The sequence below is a fragment of the Mustela nivalis genome (assembly GCF_964662115.1).
Source record: "Mustela nivalis genome assembly, chromosome: 11".
NCBI lineage: Eukaryota > Metazoa > Chordata > Mammalia > Carnivora > Mustelidae > Mustela > Mustela nivalis.
The window spans coordinates 44,779,352-44,796,580 of NC_139030.1; the positions used below are offsets into that span (position 1 = coordinate 44,779,352).

Genomic DNA, 17,229 nt, shown 5'->3' on the forward strand with positions numbered 1-17,229 from the left:
GTAATCCGCTGTCTCTTGGCATTTATTGTGAGTGTCGATAAGTCTGAGAACAATCTTGCGTTCCACCCCTTATATGAAAGTGACAGTTTCCTGCCTGGTTATCTGAAAAATTCTTTGTTTATTCTTCAAATTTAGTAATTTAAACCAGGATTTGTTTTAATGTTGATAGTTTTTTTATAAGCTCATCCATGAAACAGTGTGTTCTCTCAGTCTTGAGACTCAGTTCCTTTTTCCCTTGCTGGAGCATTGCCCAAATTCTATTTCTGAATAATTTTTCTGTTCCATGTGTTGGCATCTCAAGTTGAGGCACAGTTTTTATGTTGGATTGTCTTAATCTTCTATGTTTACCATGTACATTGCAATTGATTTCCCCTTTTATTTTTCCTTAGCCATTCATTTGATTATTTGAGCCCTTATCTCCACACCCTTGATTTGCCTTTCAGTTCTGTTGATCCTATTTCCTGTCATTTCTAGTTATTTATTAGATTTGTAGTAATTATATTGGTACTCAATTTTTTTTTCTTAGCTCTGTAATCTCACCTCATTCTTTTAAAAACTCATCATTAAATTTGGTTATTAAATTTATATTCTTTTTTTTAAACCGACTTTTTAAAGATTTTATTTATTTATTTATGTGACAGAGATCATAAGTAGGCAGAGAGGCAGGCAGAGAGAGAGAGGAAGGGAAGCAGGCTCCCCGCTGAGCAGAGAGCCCCATGCAGGGCTCGATCCCAGGACCCTGAGATCATAACCTGAGCCGAAGGCAGAGGCTTTAACCCACTGAGCCACCCAGGTCCTCTTAAATTTATATTCTTAAGGGACTCCTGGGTGGCTCAGTTGATTGAGTGTCCAACTCTTGGTTTCGGCTTAGGTCGTGATCTCCGGGTCGTGAGATGAGGGCCCAATCTGGGCACCACACTCAGCACAATGAATTTGAGAGTCTCTCCCTCTGTCCTTTCCCGCACTCATGCACACACTTTCTATCTCTCTAAGATAAAATTTTAAAAATCTTTAAATTTATATCCTTAAGTTCTGTAGTGTAAAGCACTTAGAGGGAATCTGTTTCTGATGGCTTTTTCTTCTAGATTAAATCTTTGTCATTTAGATGCTAGATTTTCTGAAACAAATTTATTATACAATAAAACATATGGGAAAGTGTGTAAAATTCAAATACAATTTAAAAATTGATGACACATAAATATGTGTTAATCCATAATCCCTGCCACATCAAGATACATTCATGGTGGTCCAGAAAGTCCCTGTGTTTGTCTTGCTTGTCATTATCCCCCACTTCTACACAAGAGTTAATGACTGCAGTAACTTTATAGTTATGTCTTTCGTGCTTTCCTTTATGGTCTTACCACCCGTGTATACATATTTTTGTATAATACATTTGAGTTTTGCCTGACGGTGGACTTTATATAATCAGACCATATTGTGTGTGTTCTGTGACTTGTTCTTTTTTCCCCACCATTATATTTGTAAAATTCATCCATGTTCTTGCATGTATCTGTTTGTTTTCCTTCCTATATAGTATTTCATTATTAATCAAGGTTCCCCAAAGAGACAGAGTGAACAGGATGTGTGTGTCTATACACATACAGAGAGAAGGATATTTATCAGAAGCCATTGTGTTACGTGGTTATGGGGACTGGCAAGTCTGAATCTGCACTGTGGGCTGGTAGGCCTGAGACATGGGAGGATCGGTGTTGCAGGTAAATGCAAAGGCAGTCTGCTGGAGAATCCCCTCTTGCTCAGCGAGGCCAACGTGTTGTTCTATTCAGGCCTTGAACTGACTGGATGAGCCCACCTAATTATGGAGATCATTCTCTTTCTGCAAAGTACATTGACTTAAAAGTTAATCTCATCTGGGGCACCTGGGTGGCTCAGTGGGTTAAAGCCTCTGCCTTCGGCTCAGGTCATGATCCTAGGGTCCTGGGATCGAGCCCCGCGTCGGGCTCTCTGCTCAGCAAGGAGCCTGCTTCCTTCTCTCTCTCTGCCTGCCTCTCTGCCTACTTGTGATCTCTGTCTTGTCAAATAAATAAAGAAAATCTTAAAAAAAAAAAAGTTAATCTCATCTGAAAATACCGATCAAGCTGGCATATAAAGTTAACCATCACAGTATGTGTACTACATTTCTTTCTGTTTTACTGGGGATATGTAGGTTTTAGGCTTAGGCGTTTAAGAACATTACTGTTAGGGTGTGAGTGTGCATGTGTATGTGCCTCCTAATCCATATAATCATATTGTCTAGGACATTATCTAGGAATAGGATTGCTGTGTCATAGGGAATGCATATATTCAACTGTACTAGATAATATAAAACCCTTTCGTTAAGCAGTATGCCAGGTGCTGGTTATATTAGGTGCTCTGTATCCTTGCTGGTACATGATATGATCAGACTTATTGGGTTTTACCATTCTGAAGATTTAATTTGCATTTGCCAGACTCACTAAATGCCTTCTCACATTTGCCTTCTGGGTGTGAGCCCGTTGTAATCATCCACCGTATAGACTTGTGTCCTTCAACTTAGATGACTTAAATTACCTTTTTGGACTTCCCCTTCTATTTCCTCTGTCTCTGTTTTTAGAGCTCTTATTATTTAGATATTAGACTTCTTGGATTGATCATCTGTCTCATTTCTTTTCTCTATTTTCCATCTTATTGCTCTTCTTGAAAATTTTCTCGACTTCATTTTTCATTTCTTCCTTTGGAGTCCTCATCCGTGCCATCTTCATTTTTTCTATGCATTCTATATTTATTCCTCTTTCATAGTATCCTAGTGTTTCTCCTTCAATTTTCTCTCATTCTGTTTGTCTATCTTTGTTCTTCCTGAGACAGTCTTTCCTCAGATGTCAGGTGGTCCTTGGCTAACTGTTCACATTTAAGTTTACTTGGCACTAAAAAGCTGACTGGTAGTTCTGAGAGCTTGAAAGAAAGCAGCCAAGCAGAGGGTGATGTTTCTATTCTTAAGTCTTTTCAGTTGGGCGGATCAGATTTCCCAGAGCAGAATCTTCCAGTCTCTGCTCGTGAAAAGTGCAAGCCTTTTGAGACGCCGGCAACAAAGAAAGCCTGGGGATTCAGTCTTCAACATGTAAAACTTGCACTTAATTTTCAGGATAGCACCTCTCCCTTCAATTCTTGTCTGGTGTCCCTCAGTTCACAACATTCTTGTTTTACTCTATCCAGAAAACAAGACTTAAGTCTTCCACCAGTTTGGGGGAAGGGATGTCACTGGAGACAGGATTGGAGACGGTGGGGGGAATAGCTCACTGCTTCTTAAGCAGACCTTCAACTCATTCTCATCTATCAGTTCCACCTTCCAGAGCTTGACTGGTACTGCCTTTAGAGGATTAGATAGGCACATTGGCTTGCCTTGTTCACTGAAGACGATTTACTGTGCCAAGGGAATATATTCATGAGGTCATGTATTTTAATACTTTTCTCCCATTCCACCATCCAAAACTATAGGACCAGATAGACAACTGTAGTCTCCTGACAAAGGTTTCCAATGGCAAAAATATTTTTAAATTGTATGTGGCTATGTTCTCTCTTTCTGAGCCTTTCAGTTTTTAGTATTTAACTCGGTGCCTCATCATGTTCTTGTCTCTCTTTTAACTTTCCTTTCAAGTGTGTATTTACGATTAAATTTATGAGATTCTTGCATTTTATCATTAGATTAGCTTCTCTGACTTTGGTAAACAATACACAGATATGTATTTATGACAAATAAAATTGTTCTTACATGTTGGTTTCTGGAAATAGTTCTAACATTTTATTGTTAACATAGACAAGTGTGTTGTGTATGTTTCTTTGTTAAGAGAAAACATCTGTTAGCGTGGAGCTTTCCTTTGAAGAGATATTTTCAAATACTTTGACCTCAAATCAGAACTAATTCTTGGTTTTAGAAGAAGTAAAGTAAAATCCCAAAGGCTATTCCTTATACATATTTTCATCACTTTGTACCTCTAGACTGAATTTTTTTAGTACAATTTACTTCTAAAAAAAATACAAAGGATGCTATTAAGGGTTTTGTTCACTGTTTAAAGCTAGATGTTGGAATTATATATTTTGAAATTCATTTGAATACAACTGGGCATAGCATTAAACAGCTTTTTAAAACATGAAAACCCAAACCTGAAATCACTGGAGAAAAAGACATTTCTAGAAAGTGGTAATTATCTGCTACAACGGTAGCAGTTCAAAGCAGATTATCCCAGTCTCTCTTTTCTCTTTGTTAACTACAGTACCACTTTGAAAAAAATGAATTTTGTTGAACTCTGACTGGGTCTAAGAGTTGGTCATATACAGCTTCAAACATGTTCACCAAAGAGGGAACAGCTATAAAAAAGCAAGGGCAGATGCAAGTAATAAATATAAGAAAACAGGAAAAGGAAGATTTTCCTGTAAAAATGGAGGAAAATGGTTTAGTTTTAGCAGTTTTTTACAAATCACTGTCCAATAATGTGGAATTCAGCCCATGTCACCAGAACCGTTTCACGTGTCCTGCCTTCAGTATGGCTGCGTTGACTGACCTTTCGCCTTTGAATTCAGAGACCTGACTCACAGGCCACTGTGCAAAGACTCATTGCTTCTCCCTTCCTCCCCTCTTTGCTTTCACTGTAGTTCCACTCTGTTCAACCAGGTGGTATAAGCTTATTCAGGGACATAGAAGAAATTCACAGAGCGCTTGTCCTTGCCTTGTGTTGACTGTGAAATCAGGCAGCGCAGAGATAGTCCTAGACAAGTGATTTGTATTTGCAGTCAGTTATTCAGCCCCCTCCAATGCATAGTCATTCTCTCTTCTCTTTTACGTCATTGTTTGATATGTGTTCCATCATTCCCTGCAGAGACCTAACAGGGAAGGAGAAAGAGAACTACCCACCATTCATTGAACCTGGGTGTACTTAGTTTTCACTTAAATATGCTTATGTAATCCTCACAGCCATGTATTGGAGAAAGGTGATGCTATTCCTGGTCTCTAGAGGCAGTATCTGAAGAATGAGTTGCTCAAATCACTCGGCTAAAATGTGGCAGTCCCAGGATTTAAACTTATTTTGTGTGATCCCCAAACCTAAGGTTTTCTACTAAAAACACAGGGCCCCACATTTGCCTTTCCCGGGTCAAACCTTATTTCAATATGCAAAGGTGCTTTTGTACTTGGACGTAAGCAGTAGCTCTGAGACCTTCTAAGCAGTGAGCACCTTCGTTTTCATGGTGTGAGAGACTTTGGATTCCCTTGTTTCATGAATCACTCCACAGAGATATAACTCTTCCATGTAAGGCTATACACATTTTTAATGATCATTTTTTAGAAATCAAACTAAAGATGAACTCTTTAAAATTCAGCATTTTGGGGCACCTGCCTGGCTCAATTGGTAGATCATGTGACTCTTGGTCTTGGGGTCATGAGTTTGAGGGTAGAGTTTACTTTTAAAAAAATAATAAAATAGACTCTTAAATAAATTTCAGTGTTTCATCTTGTGTTTGTATTGACTTGTTTTTATGTATATCTCTTTCCTATTAAGGTAATCAAGGGAGCAGGAACTTTATTATGAACCACCTAATACTTACCAGAGTTCTTGGGTGTGTTGTTAAATGTTGCATAAATGACAATCTGTAAGTGATAAATTTTTACAAGGATGGATTCTTTCTTTGCCCTTAGATTTGTCATCTCTCCTTTTATGGCTCTTTTTCTGTCGAAGAAACACATCCATTCCCCATCCTCCTCAAAGATTGTCTATCATGCCTTTCAAATCACAGGAGAGAAGAGGACTCTGTCGGTCTATGCTGTGATGCTGTCTTTATGTAACTTCCAAAGTGAAAGGAGATCCAGGGTAGACAAAGAAAGCGTGCGCTTCCGGTAGTAAAAATAATGCAGTTTTCTTAAAAAGTCAATCACAATTCCAAAATGGAAATTCATTTTCTTGCCCTTTGAGGTCAAGTTTTAAATCAACTTTTTATGAGTTATCTTCATTATCTGATCACCTCCCTTAAGACTTGAAGTTTGATTGGACTGGAAGCCCAGAGTTGAAGTGCAGGCTCAGAAGGAATTGCGGATTTTGCGTAGGGTCTCTTGAAGTTGCTATGATAAGAGAAAAGGACAAACCGACTTAGTCTTTTTTGCCCACTACCTAAAGGTAACCAGGAAATCCTCTCCTTGGCTGGATTAGGAGTAGGCCCATTGTGAAGCCTCCTAAACTTCTCTGCTCTTATCCGTCTAACCATCCCAACTCAAGTGAGGCCAAGCCTGCCATCTTTCCTTCTGCCTGACAGTCCCATCCTGCTCAGATTTTAGAAGAAATTCGATTGACAAATGCCTGCCACCACTGCTTGGGTAGTCTTTAGCTTGTCATATGTAGTGTAAAATCATAAACCCCTGAAGGAGTAAAATGGCCTCATGTTTCATTGAAGTGACCCTGAATACAATTGAAATATGAAAGGACTTCATTTTAAACAGTATTATGAGTGATTATTGTTGTAAGAATCATAAAGTGGCTTTCTGTATTCATTTTGCAAAACCAGATAGTATGTAGCAAAAAAAAAAAAATTATAAAAAGCAGCGTATTAAACTGAAAAAAACTTTCACATTTAATTTTGGTGTAGAAGTCTTACCTTCTAATTTTTTAGACTTATAGTGAAAGTTTACTCAGGAAAAATATGTCTGTAACATTACAGTAAAATGGAGAATGGGAAATTGGAATTATATGGATATTCACTTGAGTATAAATCAAAATATAATTGCTTTTAAAGAACCAAAACATGGATAAACTTTATTTTAGTAGAAGGACCATCATGGATAGAATGTTGGGTTGTAGATTAAATAATTGTTAAAATTCAATTTGAGCTACAGAAACAAAGACACCTCAGACCATTATAAAAATGTTTCCTTTTTTAAGGATACATTAAAAGTAGATTCTTAAATTGCTAAGTCCTGTCCTTCTAGAATATAACCAATACTAGAATAATATTGTTACATAGGTTTACAGTCCTAATTAAGCACTTTATTTTAGTATAAACAGGGTATTATTTTAGTATTTTAGTTCACCTCTGTTCTGTTTTTGTTGTTGTTCTGTGTGTGTGTGTGTGGTTTTTTTTTAAAAGATTTTATTTATTTACTTGACAGAGAGAGATTGCAAGTAGTCAGAGAGGCAGGCAGAGAGAGAGGGGGAAGCAGGCTCCCTGCCAAGCAGAGAGCCCGATGTGGGGCTCAATCCCAGGCCCCTGAGATCATGACCCAAGCTGAAGGCAGAGGCTCAACTCACTGAGCCACCCAGGCGTTCCTTCTGTGTGTTTTAAACAATGAAATTAAATATACTCTTTCTCATTTGTTCAGTTTTTAATTATGCTCACTTGGGACTGCCTTTGGCGAGACCATAATACTGGCTCTTGGTGCCTTGTGGCATCAGCTTTCATAAAGTCAAGAAACAAAATGCTGAAATTATCATAAAACTAAACCATTATTCTCCACAGTTTTTAAAGTATGTCACCAAAACATGACCCAAAACTGAACAGAATTTCTAGAGTCCAACAGTTTGTGACTTCTGTGCCCTATATATACCTCAAATATTTCTTGCTTAGACTCAAAAAAGAGACACAGAAAAATGACTATGTAATAGGGAAGAGCAAGTGATTGACCCGTGGCTAGAAATCACAAAAGTATGTGGCTAGAAATCACAAAAATATGTTTCTTTCTTTTTAATTAACATATAATGTATTATTTGCTTCAGGGATACAGGTCTGTGAATCATCAGTTACAGAATTGCCCTCCTGCCTTACTGTATGGCTCAGGGTCTGGAATCCATTCTACTTTAAATGGTTACTGGCATCATAGCTAGCTGAGCCCTGAGTGGAGCTTTCGCATTGAAAGAAACAAACGCTGGGATCTATAGTATGTTGAATATTTTTATTGATCAACTTGAGAACATGTTAATATAGAAATTTCATCTGTGATGGAACTGACCAATTGAATAAAGAAGTGTTCTAATAGGATATGAGCTTTATTTTTCCTACAGGACAATGAAGTGGTTTAAAAAGATAAACAGGAACATTTTTTTTCCTTCTAGAGGAGACGTGCTTCTGACTAGTTATTCCTAGTTGTTGCAAATTCATTCTTTGTGTGCAAGTGTTTTGTTTTCTATATTCCAGACGATTCATAGAGATATAGCCGCAGTTTATTTAACAAAGGAGACACACACAAACAAAGCAATAGTGGGGTTTTTTGTTCTTTTTTTTTTTTTTTTTCCGAAAGAATTCACTTGCTTACTTTTCTTAAAAACATCTTTCCCATTTCATTGAGGCAGATTTGGAAGTCAAACCAGAAACTTCAGGCTGTACTACGATGGAAAGCACTTCGTTGGGGAGAAGCGCTTTGAGTCCATCCACGATCTGGTGACTGATGGATTGATTACTCTCTATATTGAAACCAAGGCAGCAGAATACATTGCCAAGATGACGATAAACCCAATTTATGAGCACATAGGATACACAACCTTAAACAGAGAGCCAGCATACCAAAAACATATGCCAGTCCTGAAAGAGACACATGATGAGAGAGATTCTACAGGCCAGGATGGGGTGTCAGAGAAAAGGGTAAGCTACCATGAAACCACACTTGATCTTCTTCCGTTCGGGGTCTGTATGAACAAGCCATGATCGCCAGAAGAGGCTGGCTCCCCAGAGCTTTGAAAAAGATGTGCATTTTTCCTACTGTCTGGTTTTGGTGGTGTTGAGCTTTGCATATATCTAATTCTTGTTCAGTTATATCAGGTCTATGTTTGTGTTCCATATTACTTCTTATTTCATCAGCTTCACAGCTTCAAAACTATGTTGAAAAAAAAATGTCCCCTGATAAGAAAAAAAAAAAGTTCAGGGCTTTGAGTCAGAAGCATAACTGTGATCCAGAAAAGACAGCTGTATGACACGAGAAGTTGAGAAAGTCGCATAATTATCAAAACTACTTTTTCGTTCCCTTTATACATAGTTCTGTTCTTTAGCAAAATGATACATATCCATACTTTAAAATACCTAGGATTAAATTCAGTCTATCAATAACTATTACACTGTTTTGAGAATCAGTCAGTCCTGAGTAACAGGAGCGTTTATCTCCTTCTGGACTCTTAAGAAGTAATTGAATCAGAAAGATTTATTTTAATTTTAAAAGACAATTTAAGTTTTTCATTTGGCATATCTTATAATATATTTAAAGTTAACAGTAAGTTTCAGTTCCTTGGCATTAATATTATTTTACTTTGAAAATTGTTCCTAGCTGCTTCCTTGTCCCTCAAAAAAAGAGTGAGAGAATTTCCCGATGTTTTATGTTGTGTGGGATGTAGGTGGGAGAATTTTATGTATTCTAATTGGAATTGCATTAATCCATTCTTATATTTTCGAGACTCTCTAGTTGCCATGTTAAAGAAATGCAGTGTTACATGGTGATTTGAGCTTGGATTGCCAAATAGATTTGTATGCAAATTCTGCCATTTTACCCATTGCGTGAATTACTTCATGTTACTTAATTTTTCTATGCTTTGATGTTCTTCTTTGCAAAATTGTAGTAATAATCAAGTTGTTGTGAGAATTGATTGAAGGAGATAATATGTGTGAAATAATCAAACAGTGGTTGGCACATAGTAAGCACTCCCAATTTGGTGGTGATGTTATTTTAACAGCCATATTACCTCAAGGTGGTATCCTAAAATACTTCCAGTTGTCTTAAAGTACTTAGGTAGAGTATGGGAATCTGAAATGTTCCTCGTCTAGCCTCAGTTTTAGTTTTTGGCCAGTCTAACTCAAAGTGACACTTTGTGGCTACAGAGAAACCAACATTTGAAATTAGAGATTGTAGAAAATGGTTTTCATATATTCACATTTGTTAGGAACCCAGATCTTTTTGGGAAGTAACCAGCATTTAGAATCCTAAAAGCTGTGCTGTATCTGATATTGTTCTTTTCACTCTCTAATTCCCATTTTCTCACTTTTGGTTATTTTCCATTCATGGCCTTTTCCAGTAATGGTTGTATTTAAATATCTCTAACACTGAAAATATATTTTACGCAGCTGTGATAGAATGTTCTAAGTCAACATTTGTGAAATATTTTTACAGTGTGTGCATGTGGGTTTTTTAGAGTTGATCAGCCTAATGATAACCTTTGCTAATGCGTTCTGGATATACTTTTCAACATTAAGAGACTTCAGCTATTCCCCGTGGGGCTAGTCATTTAACCTCTTAAGGTCTTGGTTGTCCCTCCTACAACGAGCAAATAGCATTCACAAAGGAAAGACACTAAGGCAGCTAATGCCTGGAGGACCCTTTCAGCTCTAGGATCCATGAGCCCCCGTGTGTTCTGGCAACAACTCATGTTACGCTGCCTGGACTGTCTTGTGCTGATGACCAGTGATAGCCACGTAGAGTGAAAGAGCTGGGCCTGGAAACTAGTTCTCGCCAGCAGTACATAATTATGCATCACTTTAAAAATTATTCTTTGTTTTAAACTGCATGCATCTTAAGTCTAGTTGGCTTGAAATCTACTCACTCAAAAATAGATTTATTTTATTTATAGGTGTCATCCAACAGGACAGGGATGATGACCTGTTCAAGAGCTTGACACATTGATTCCCTGTCACAGTTGATGACATTTGTAAGTAAAGACAATCATGTTTAATTGATTTAAAATATCTCTTGCCACAAGTATGGTTTAGTAAATATTTTATTGGGTCCTGAATAGCTAAAGCCCTCTTGTCCATGAGGGGTTTGCCTTTTCCTCAGAGGCAAAAGCGTTGATGTTGCAGGCGTTAGTATACTGCCGTGGAAAGGGGCCCAATGTTGGAATTAAGAGCTAGGTTCCAGTTCTCCTACGGGAATTGATTTCATGGGTCACTTTGGACAAACTGCTTCACTTCTCTGAGACTGTATTTCCCCACCTTTAATAAGAGGGCTTTGGACTAGATAGTCTCAAGATGTGGCTCTTGTTATAGTCTGTGATGCTTCAGGGAGTGTAGGTGTTGTACAAGAGAGAGAACATGGTACTAGAAATAGCACTAGAAATGGGTCCTAAAATGGGAGCTCTCTTTTCAGCTTATCCACCAATTAATCGTATCTTTTTGGTGCAATCCCCTAGCCTTTCTGGACTTCAGATTCTTCACAGATAAGGGGTTTTCTATAAGCCAGTATAATTTTACAAGAGTTTCATTATAAATATTTGCTGCAAAAAGGGCTCTATGCTCAAATAGGTTTGATTAAAAAACCAAGTCTGTTTTTTTTTTAAACTTACCTATTTCTTTTCTTTGGGCTTCCGAGTTTTGCTAATAACCTATTATTAATAACCTGTATTATGACCCTCCAAGAGTGTTCCCAATCTCACCTGGATCACCCCACCACTATTCGCAAAATTATTTAGGAAAATCATGTTTCATGAAATCCACTTGGGGAAATTCTAGACCAGATAATCTCTTAAGGCCTTTCATTGTTTTAAAACTGAAGGATAAGAGTTCTATGTATATATATATTTTTCCAGTCCTTAAGGTGTAAGTTGAGCATCTGTGCTTTGTGGAAGGTTGTCAGGATGGTTTTATGGACATAAAGTTGTTGCCGCAAGAAGTGAATCCTGAGCTGTCCCTCAGAAATTTCATGGCCTGTTGTGAGGGGGAATATTATTTTTTCAAGTGACACCTATGTCATTTTTTCATTAGCTGTTTAAGTTGCTTCTCCTGCTTGAAATATCAATAAGAAACTTAAATTCTTTTTCAAAAAAACATTGAGAGAAATTTAATCATGAAGTTGTAGCATGTTGAAAAGCCAAACTTCTTCTCTTCTAAAATGGCTTAACTTTAGCATCCAGACTGGCCATAAGCCCAGCTTTTATTAGTGGCTTTTTAAAAATTTATCTTGGAACTATTTTTGAATAGTTTCTTTCTCCAAGTAGTAAATATAGTATGTTCACTTCAACAGATACCAAACGAACGGCTGAATACAACAATTTTTATGCTGATTTTTACTTATTATTAATGTAATTTTAAAATTCTCCAAAGCCATGCTATAAAAAATGCCTCATAACTGTTAATAATATAAACTGTCAAATATATAATTTGCATTTCAGAAACTGTACTGAGTCAGAATTCTGAATCTTGCCAGAACCTCTTTACTTGGATTTAATCTTCTAAGCCCCGAAATTTTCTCAGGTGTTAGAATGACCGGCGATGGCAAGGGTATGCCGAATCCATTTATTGGTTTTATGGAACTGCACCAGGCCAAATAACCTCTGTGTGTGCGTGCGTGCGTGTGCATGCACGTGCTTGTGTAGTTTTTTTTCTTCCCCTGGAAGTTTGGGATGGGTGCGATGCTTGCCATACTGTCATATTAATTTATTCTTAAGGAATTTCTTTCACGTTTAAATTCTACTTTTTGAAGACTTTTTTGGGGATCACCACATTGTGTATGTATTGAAAAGCCTTGTGAAATTTGAAGTTGCAGTGCAATCAGGGCCCTGCCAAAGAACCGCCGTAATTATTAGAATTCTTTGGGTACCTCCATAAAGTGATGGGATTGTATGTCCCTGGGAATGCTGAATGGGTCACAGTTGTTCTGATCTACTAATTGTCTTATTCTCCCACAAAGCAACTCTTCTAAGTTGCTTCAGATATACTTAGATATACAGTAAGCAATTTGGGTCCGTATAATCTCAATGTAGAAATCAGCAGGGAAGCCATACTTAAATTTAATCATTACAAAAACAGCAATGAAGCATGAAGCAGTCTCTAGAAAACTGTTTGGTTTCTTGATTTTGTGCTTTCCCACTTTTTAAGACCTGTCCTTTTCCTCCCCCTTCCTCAGTCCTCCCGAACCTCTGCTCCTCCTGTTCATCTCCTTCCAAGCGCTGCCTTTATCCACATCTATCCCTCTCTCCCCTAGTCAAATTTACACACTCACATTTCCCCTGTGGCTCATTCAAGGTTGGCACTGGTCATTCCAGGGATGAACAGGCCCTTGGAGAGCTGCCACATGTGCCCAGGGTCACCTATTTGTATGAAAAAGCCAATTTAGCAATTTATGAGGAAGATGGCAGTTGCCCTGCAGAACTTCTAATTATGAGTTTGACCTCGGTAAATATCCTTCTAAAGAATAAAGTAGAGTTATGGGGCGCCCGGGTGGTGCAGTGGGTTGAGCGTCAGGTTGTGAACGCAGGGCCATGGGATTGAGCTCTTGGTTTTGGCTCAGGTTGTGAACACAGGGCCATGGGATTGAGCTCAGCACAGAATCTGCTTGGATTTCTCTCTCCCTCTTCTCCAAACCCCTGCATGCTCTCTCTCTTGCTTAAATAAAGAAATCTTAAAAAAAAAAAAAAAAAAAGTAGAGTTTAAAAAAATCCTACATAGTCAGTATATTAGTATATATTAGTCTGTGTCATCTTGAGCAGGCCCTAGATCTCCCTGGGTCCCAATTCATCTCAGTCTCTAAAATGAGGACAGTGGATTCCATTACATTGGTGGTTATGAGTATTCATGAAATTTTATAAAGTGGTCTTCTTTGTATGTGATATGTTACTGTCCTTTGTGATCAGAGCGATCATCAACCAGATGCCCATTCATGGGTCTGAGTACTGCTCCCCCAGCCCATGCTGGGAACAGCATTTTCAGATTTCTCTTCAAGGTGCGTGTTCTCATTGCTTGAAATGTGCCCTCCAGGTTCGCAGGATGACAGCTGGTGGCTCCTAATTCCTTCATCCAAGAGTGGCGCTTCTCTTTTACTAATGCTGTGACACCTCTAATTGTGTCTAATCAGGAGGCATGTGTCTTTGCCCAATAATGTCCTAAGGAATTTTAAGGCTAAATTGTTATTTTTCTGTGGTTATTTGTACTTCAATATTGACCAGTATTTTAACTACTTTTCCCTGAATGTAAGACAAGTAAAGGTTCCAGATTCTTTGCCTGCCAGTGAACTTTTATTGAATGTGCATCCCATGGGAGCCCATTAGCATCTCTCAGATTTCCCTTGACTTCTAACAGTTCCCTTAACTCCAGCTAGGCAAGCCCTCTCCTTCCTTTGCCTCAACATCTTCACACTTCATTTTCTAAATTGTCTTCCATGAGCTGTCTGTATCATTAAACTCTTTTTGTTACTCAGGAGTTCTCTTGGAACATAAGCAAGTAAAAAGCATTTCAGGGCACCTGGGTGGCTCAGTCAGTTAAATGTCTGCCTTCTGCTCTGGTCAGGATCCATAAGGCTCCCGGCTCAGCAGGGAGTTTGCTTCCCTTTCTCCGTCTGCCCTGCTTGTATTCTCTCTCTCTCAAATAAATAAATAAAACCTTTTTATATAAATTATATATATAAATTATATTTATATAAATAAATAAATAAACATTGCAGAAATATTCCCATTTTTTCTTCCATCTCCATGAACTAACATCTATCAAAATTAATTGCATTTAACTCACCATTTATTGCATACCTCCTGTTTGTAAGAAAACAGGCTAGGCTCTGGAAGGGATAAAAGATGGACAAGATATAAGCCTTGCCTCAGAGAACTTCCATGTTAATGTTTTTATTGTTTCTGCTTTGTTTAGGGATTTTGCTAGTAGGAGGCAACCTGTCTATATAGTCTGTATGGTGTCACAGGTTAGTACATACTAAGTTGGATTCACTCGGATTTGAGTTTGCTTCTCTAATAGCCCAGCAGATGACAGAAAACACTTTTGTTGACAAGCATACTAATTTTTCAGAATTGTGGATCAGAAATCAACATGACATTCTGTCATTCCACCCCAGTTTCAAGGCTTAAGTCCCCTAGTATTGGTTCACCTCTGATTTGGCACCTTGGATTTTATATACATAGCTGTTGACTAACCAGATGAACAAACAAATTAGTACATTTTATGAATTCAGCCAAATCCAAAGCTCTAATATAATGTCCTGAGACTGAGAAAGGAAAGTAGTGTAATTCAAGTTGATTTCCTACTCTACATTTTTTCCTTTAAGACCTCAGAATCCTTAGAATGTTCCTAATTCCACAAAGCATCTGAGGTACAGAAAAGTTGTCTTTGTGACATGAAATGGTTTGTGAAAGGTGGTGGCTAGATGCACCTCTTCAGGGATATTTGCAAAGAAATCAAGGATAGAGTGGCATCTCCCCAAACTCATAGTTATCAGTTATGTGTTGGGGACAATCTGGACCCCACCAGAAAATCTCACAATGATTAAAGAAGAATCAAAGGGGGCCCAGGAAATTTTTTGCACAAATCTCATCTGCTCTTCCATCCTATCACCCACAAAAAGGGTTAGTAACTGAAAGCCATTAGAGAAAACCAGATGGAAAGATGAAAATGGAAGATAAACATCAATTCCTCAGCTCCAAAAACCAGGCCAACAGAAGACCAAATTGTAATTTACCAAGCCAGCTGCAGTTTGGGAAGATTTGTGTATATGAGCCAATTAAACAAACAAAATCTTCAATTACTGGCTTGAGGGTTGGAAAAGGAAGCTATAAGAAATTCTTTCACAATTGCTTTTTCAGAGTCTTGAGCATTTTGGTGGGGAAATAATCATTGGTGGCCCATCCATTTAACTTCGTGAAACAAATCGGCTCTCGTGGCTTTAGGGAGTAATAGCATTCTGTGGTCCAAAACAAGTTGAAACGATCAAGCAATAATCTGGCTTTTCCATGTTGTCCACAGACCAGTTTGGTGGGCAATTCTAAAATTAAACTGTCCGGTTTCAACAAATCTTTATATTAGACCTCATGCTAAATGATTTGGATTTGTAATGTTCATTAAGCTTTTGACTTTTATATATAAAATTTTATATATTCTTATATATTTTAAAAATATATATCATGTATTTAGATGTTATTTTCCTTTATATTTGGGGTCATTCCTCTTTCTCTGACGTTTGGACTGCTCAGAGACTGGCAAATCAGAGTCATGCCCTGAGCCTTAACTTACTCAAGTTATGAGAATTTAATTGTTTTCATACGGCCTTGTAAGTTAGCTCTTAACTCTTCTTGGGTCTCCTCTGAGTAACTACACGTGGTTAGAAATGCTCAAACCTGCAAAAATAGATTCATTCAATAAGAAATTCTAGACATGATAATTTCTCAACTTATCATGCCCTTATTTAGGTCTCCTTTTAAGGGTGCTGCTATATTAGTTCATTGTTTTGTTCTGTAACTCAAATGAATCAGCTTTGTTATCCTCTCTTTCCCTAGCTTCTATAAAACCATTCAGTGAAAATTCACTAAATGCTGTAGGCTTGCTGATGACCTAAATTTTACAACTTAAATATTATCTTTGATAATTAATTTTTTTTTCTATTTTAGGAAGCTTTTTCTTTTTTTATTTTTATTTGTTTTTTTTTAATCTTTTTTTTTTTTAAGATTTTATTTATTGATTTGACAGAGAAAGATCACAGATAGGCAGAGAGGCAGCCAGAGAGAGGGGGGGAAGCAGGCTCCCAGCTGAGCAAAGAGCCCAATGCGGGCTCTATCCCAGGACCCTGAGATCATGACCTGAGCCGAAGGCAGCGGCTTAACCCACTGAACCACCCAGGCGCCCCATTTTTAAAAAAAATTTTAATTCTAGTATAGTTAACATATAGTGTTATATTAATTTTGGGTGTACAGTATAGTGATTTAACAATTCTATACATTACTCAGTGCTCATCAAGATAAGTCTACCCTTGGGACACCTGGGTGACTCAGTTAAGCATCTGACTCTTGATTTCTGCTCATGTCTTGATCCAGGGTCTTGAGATCATGCCCTGAGTTGGACTTCGTGCTGAGCATAGAGCCTGTTTAAGAGTTTCTCTCTCCTTCTTCCTCTGCTTCTCCCCACTCACATGCTCACTAGCTCGCTCTCTCTCTCTCTCTCTCTCTCTCTCTCGCAAGAAAAGGTAAGTGTACCTTTAATCCCTCCCTTTACCTTTTTCACTACCTACCCCCACCTCTCCTCTGGTAAACATCTGTTGTCTATAGTTAAGAGATAGTTTCTCAATTGTTTTTTGGTTTGTCTTTTTTTCTTTATTCATTTGTTTCTTAAATTCCACATGAGTGAAGTCATAAGGTATTTATCTTTCCCTGAATGACTTATTTCACTTCGGATTTTGTCCTTCAGATCTCTCCATGTTGCAAATGGCAAGATTTTATTATTTTTCATAGCCGTTATGCTATTACATATAAGAGACAGTGAGAAGCAGAGACAGAAGGGGCCCAAACAGCAGGGAGGGAGAGAAACACACAC

General features: G+C 37.8%; 1 protein-coding gene across 6 annotated transcripts in view; it reads left to right on the forward strand.

Moving 5' to 3' along the window:
- The window catches only part of CHN1 (chimerin 1), a 216,043-nt gene that overhangs the window by 119,461 nt on the left and 79,353 nt on the right, over nt 1–17,229 (forward strand). For 5 of the 6 annotated variants that reach the window (XM_082689545.1, XM_082689547.1, XM_082689546.1 and 2 more), the window contains one exon: nt 8,304–8,592. The exons of the other annotated variant lie outside the window; for it this stretch is intronic. In XM_082689545.1, the coding sequence (XP_082545671.1) occupies nt 8,304–8,592 (289 nt within the window). The remainder of the gene's footprint in view (nt 1–8,303; nt 8,593–17,229) is intronic. 6 annotated transcript variants of the gene reach the window in all.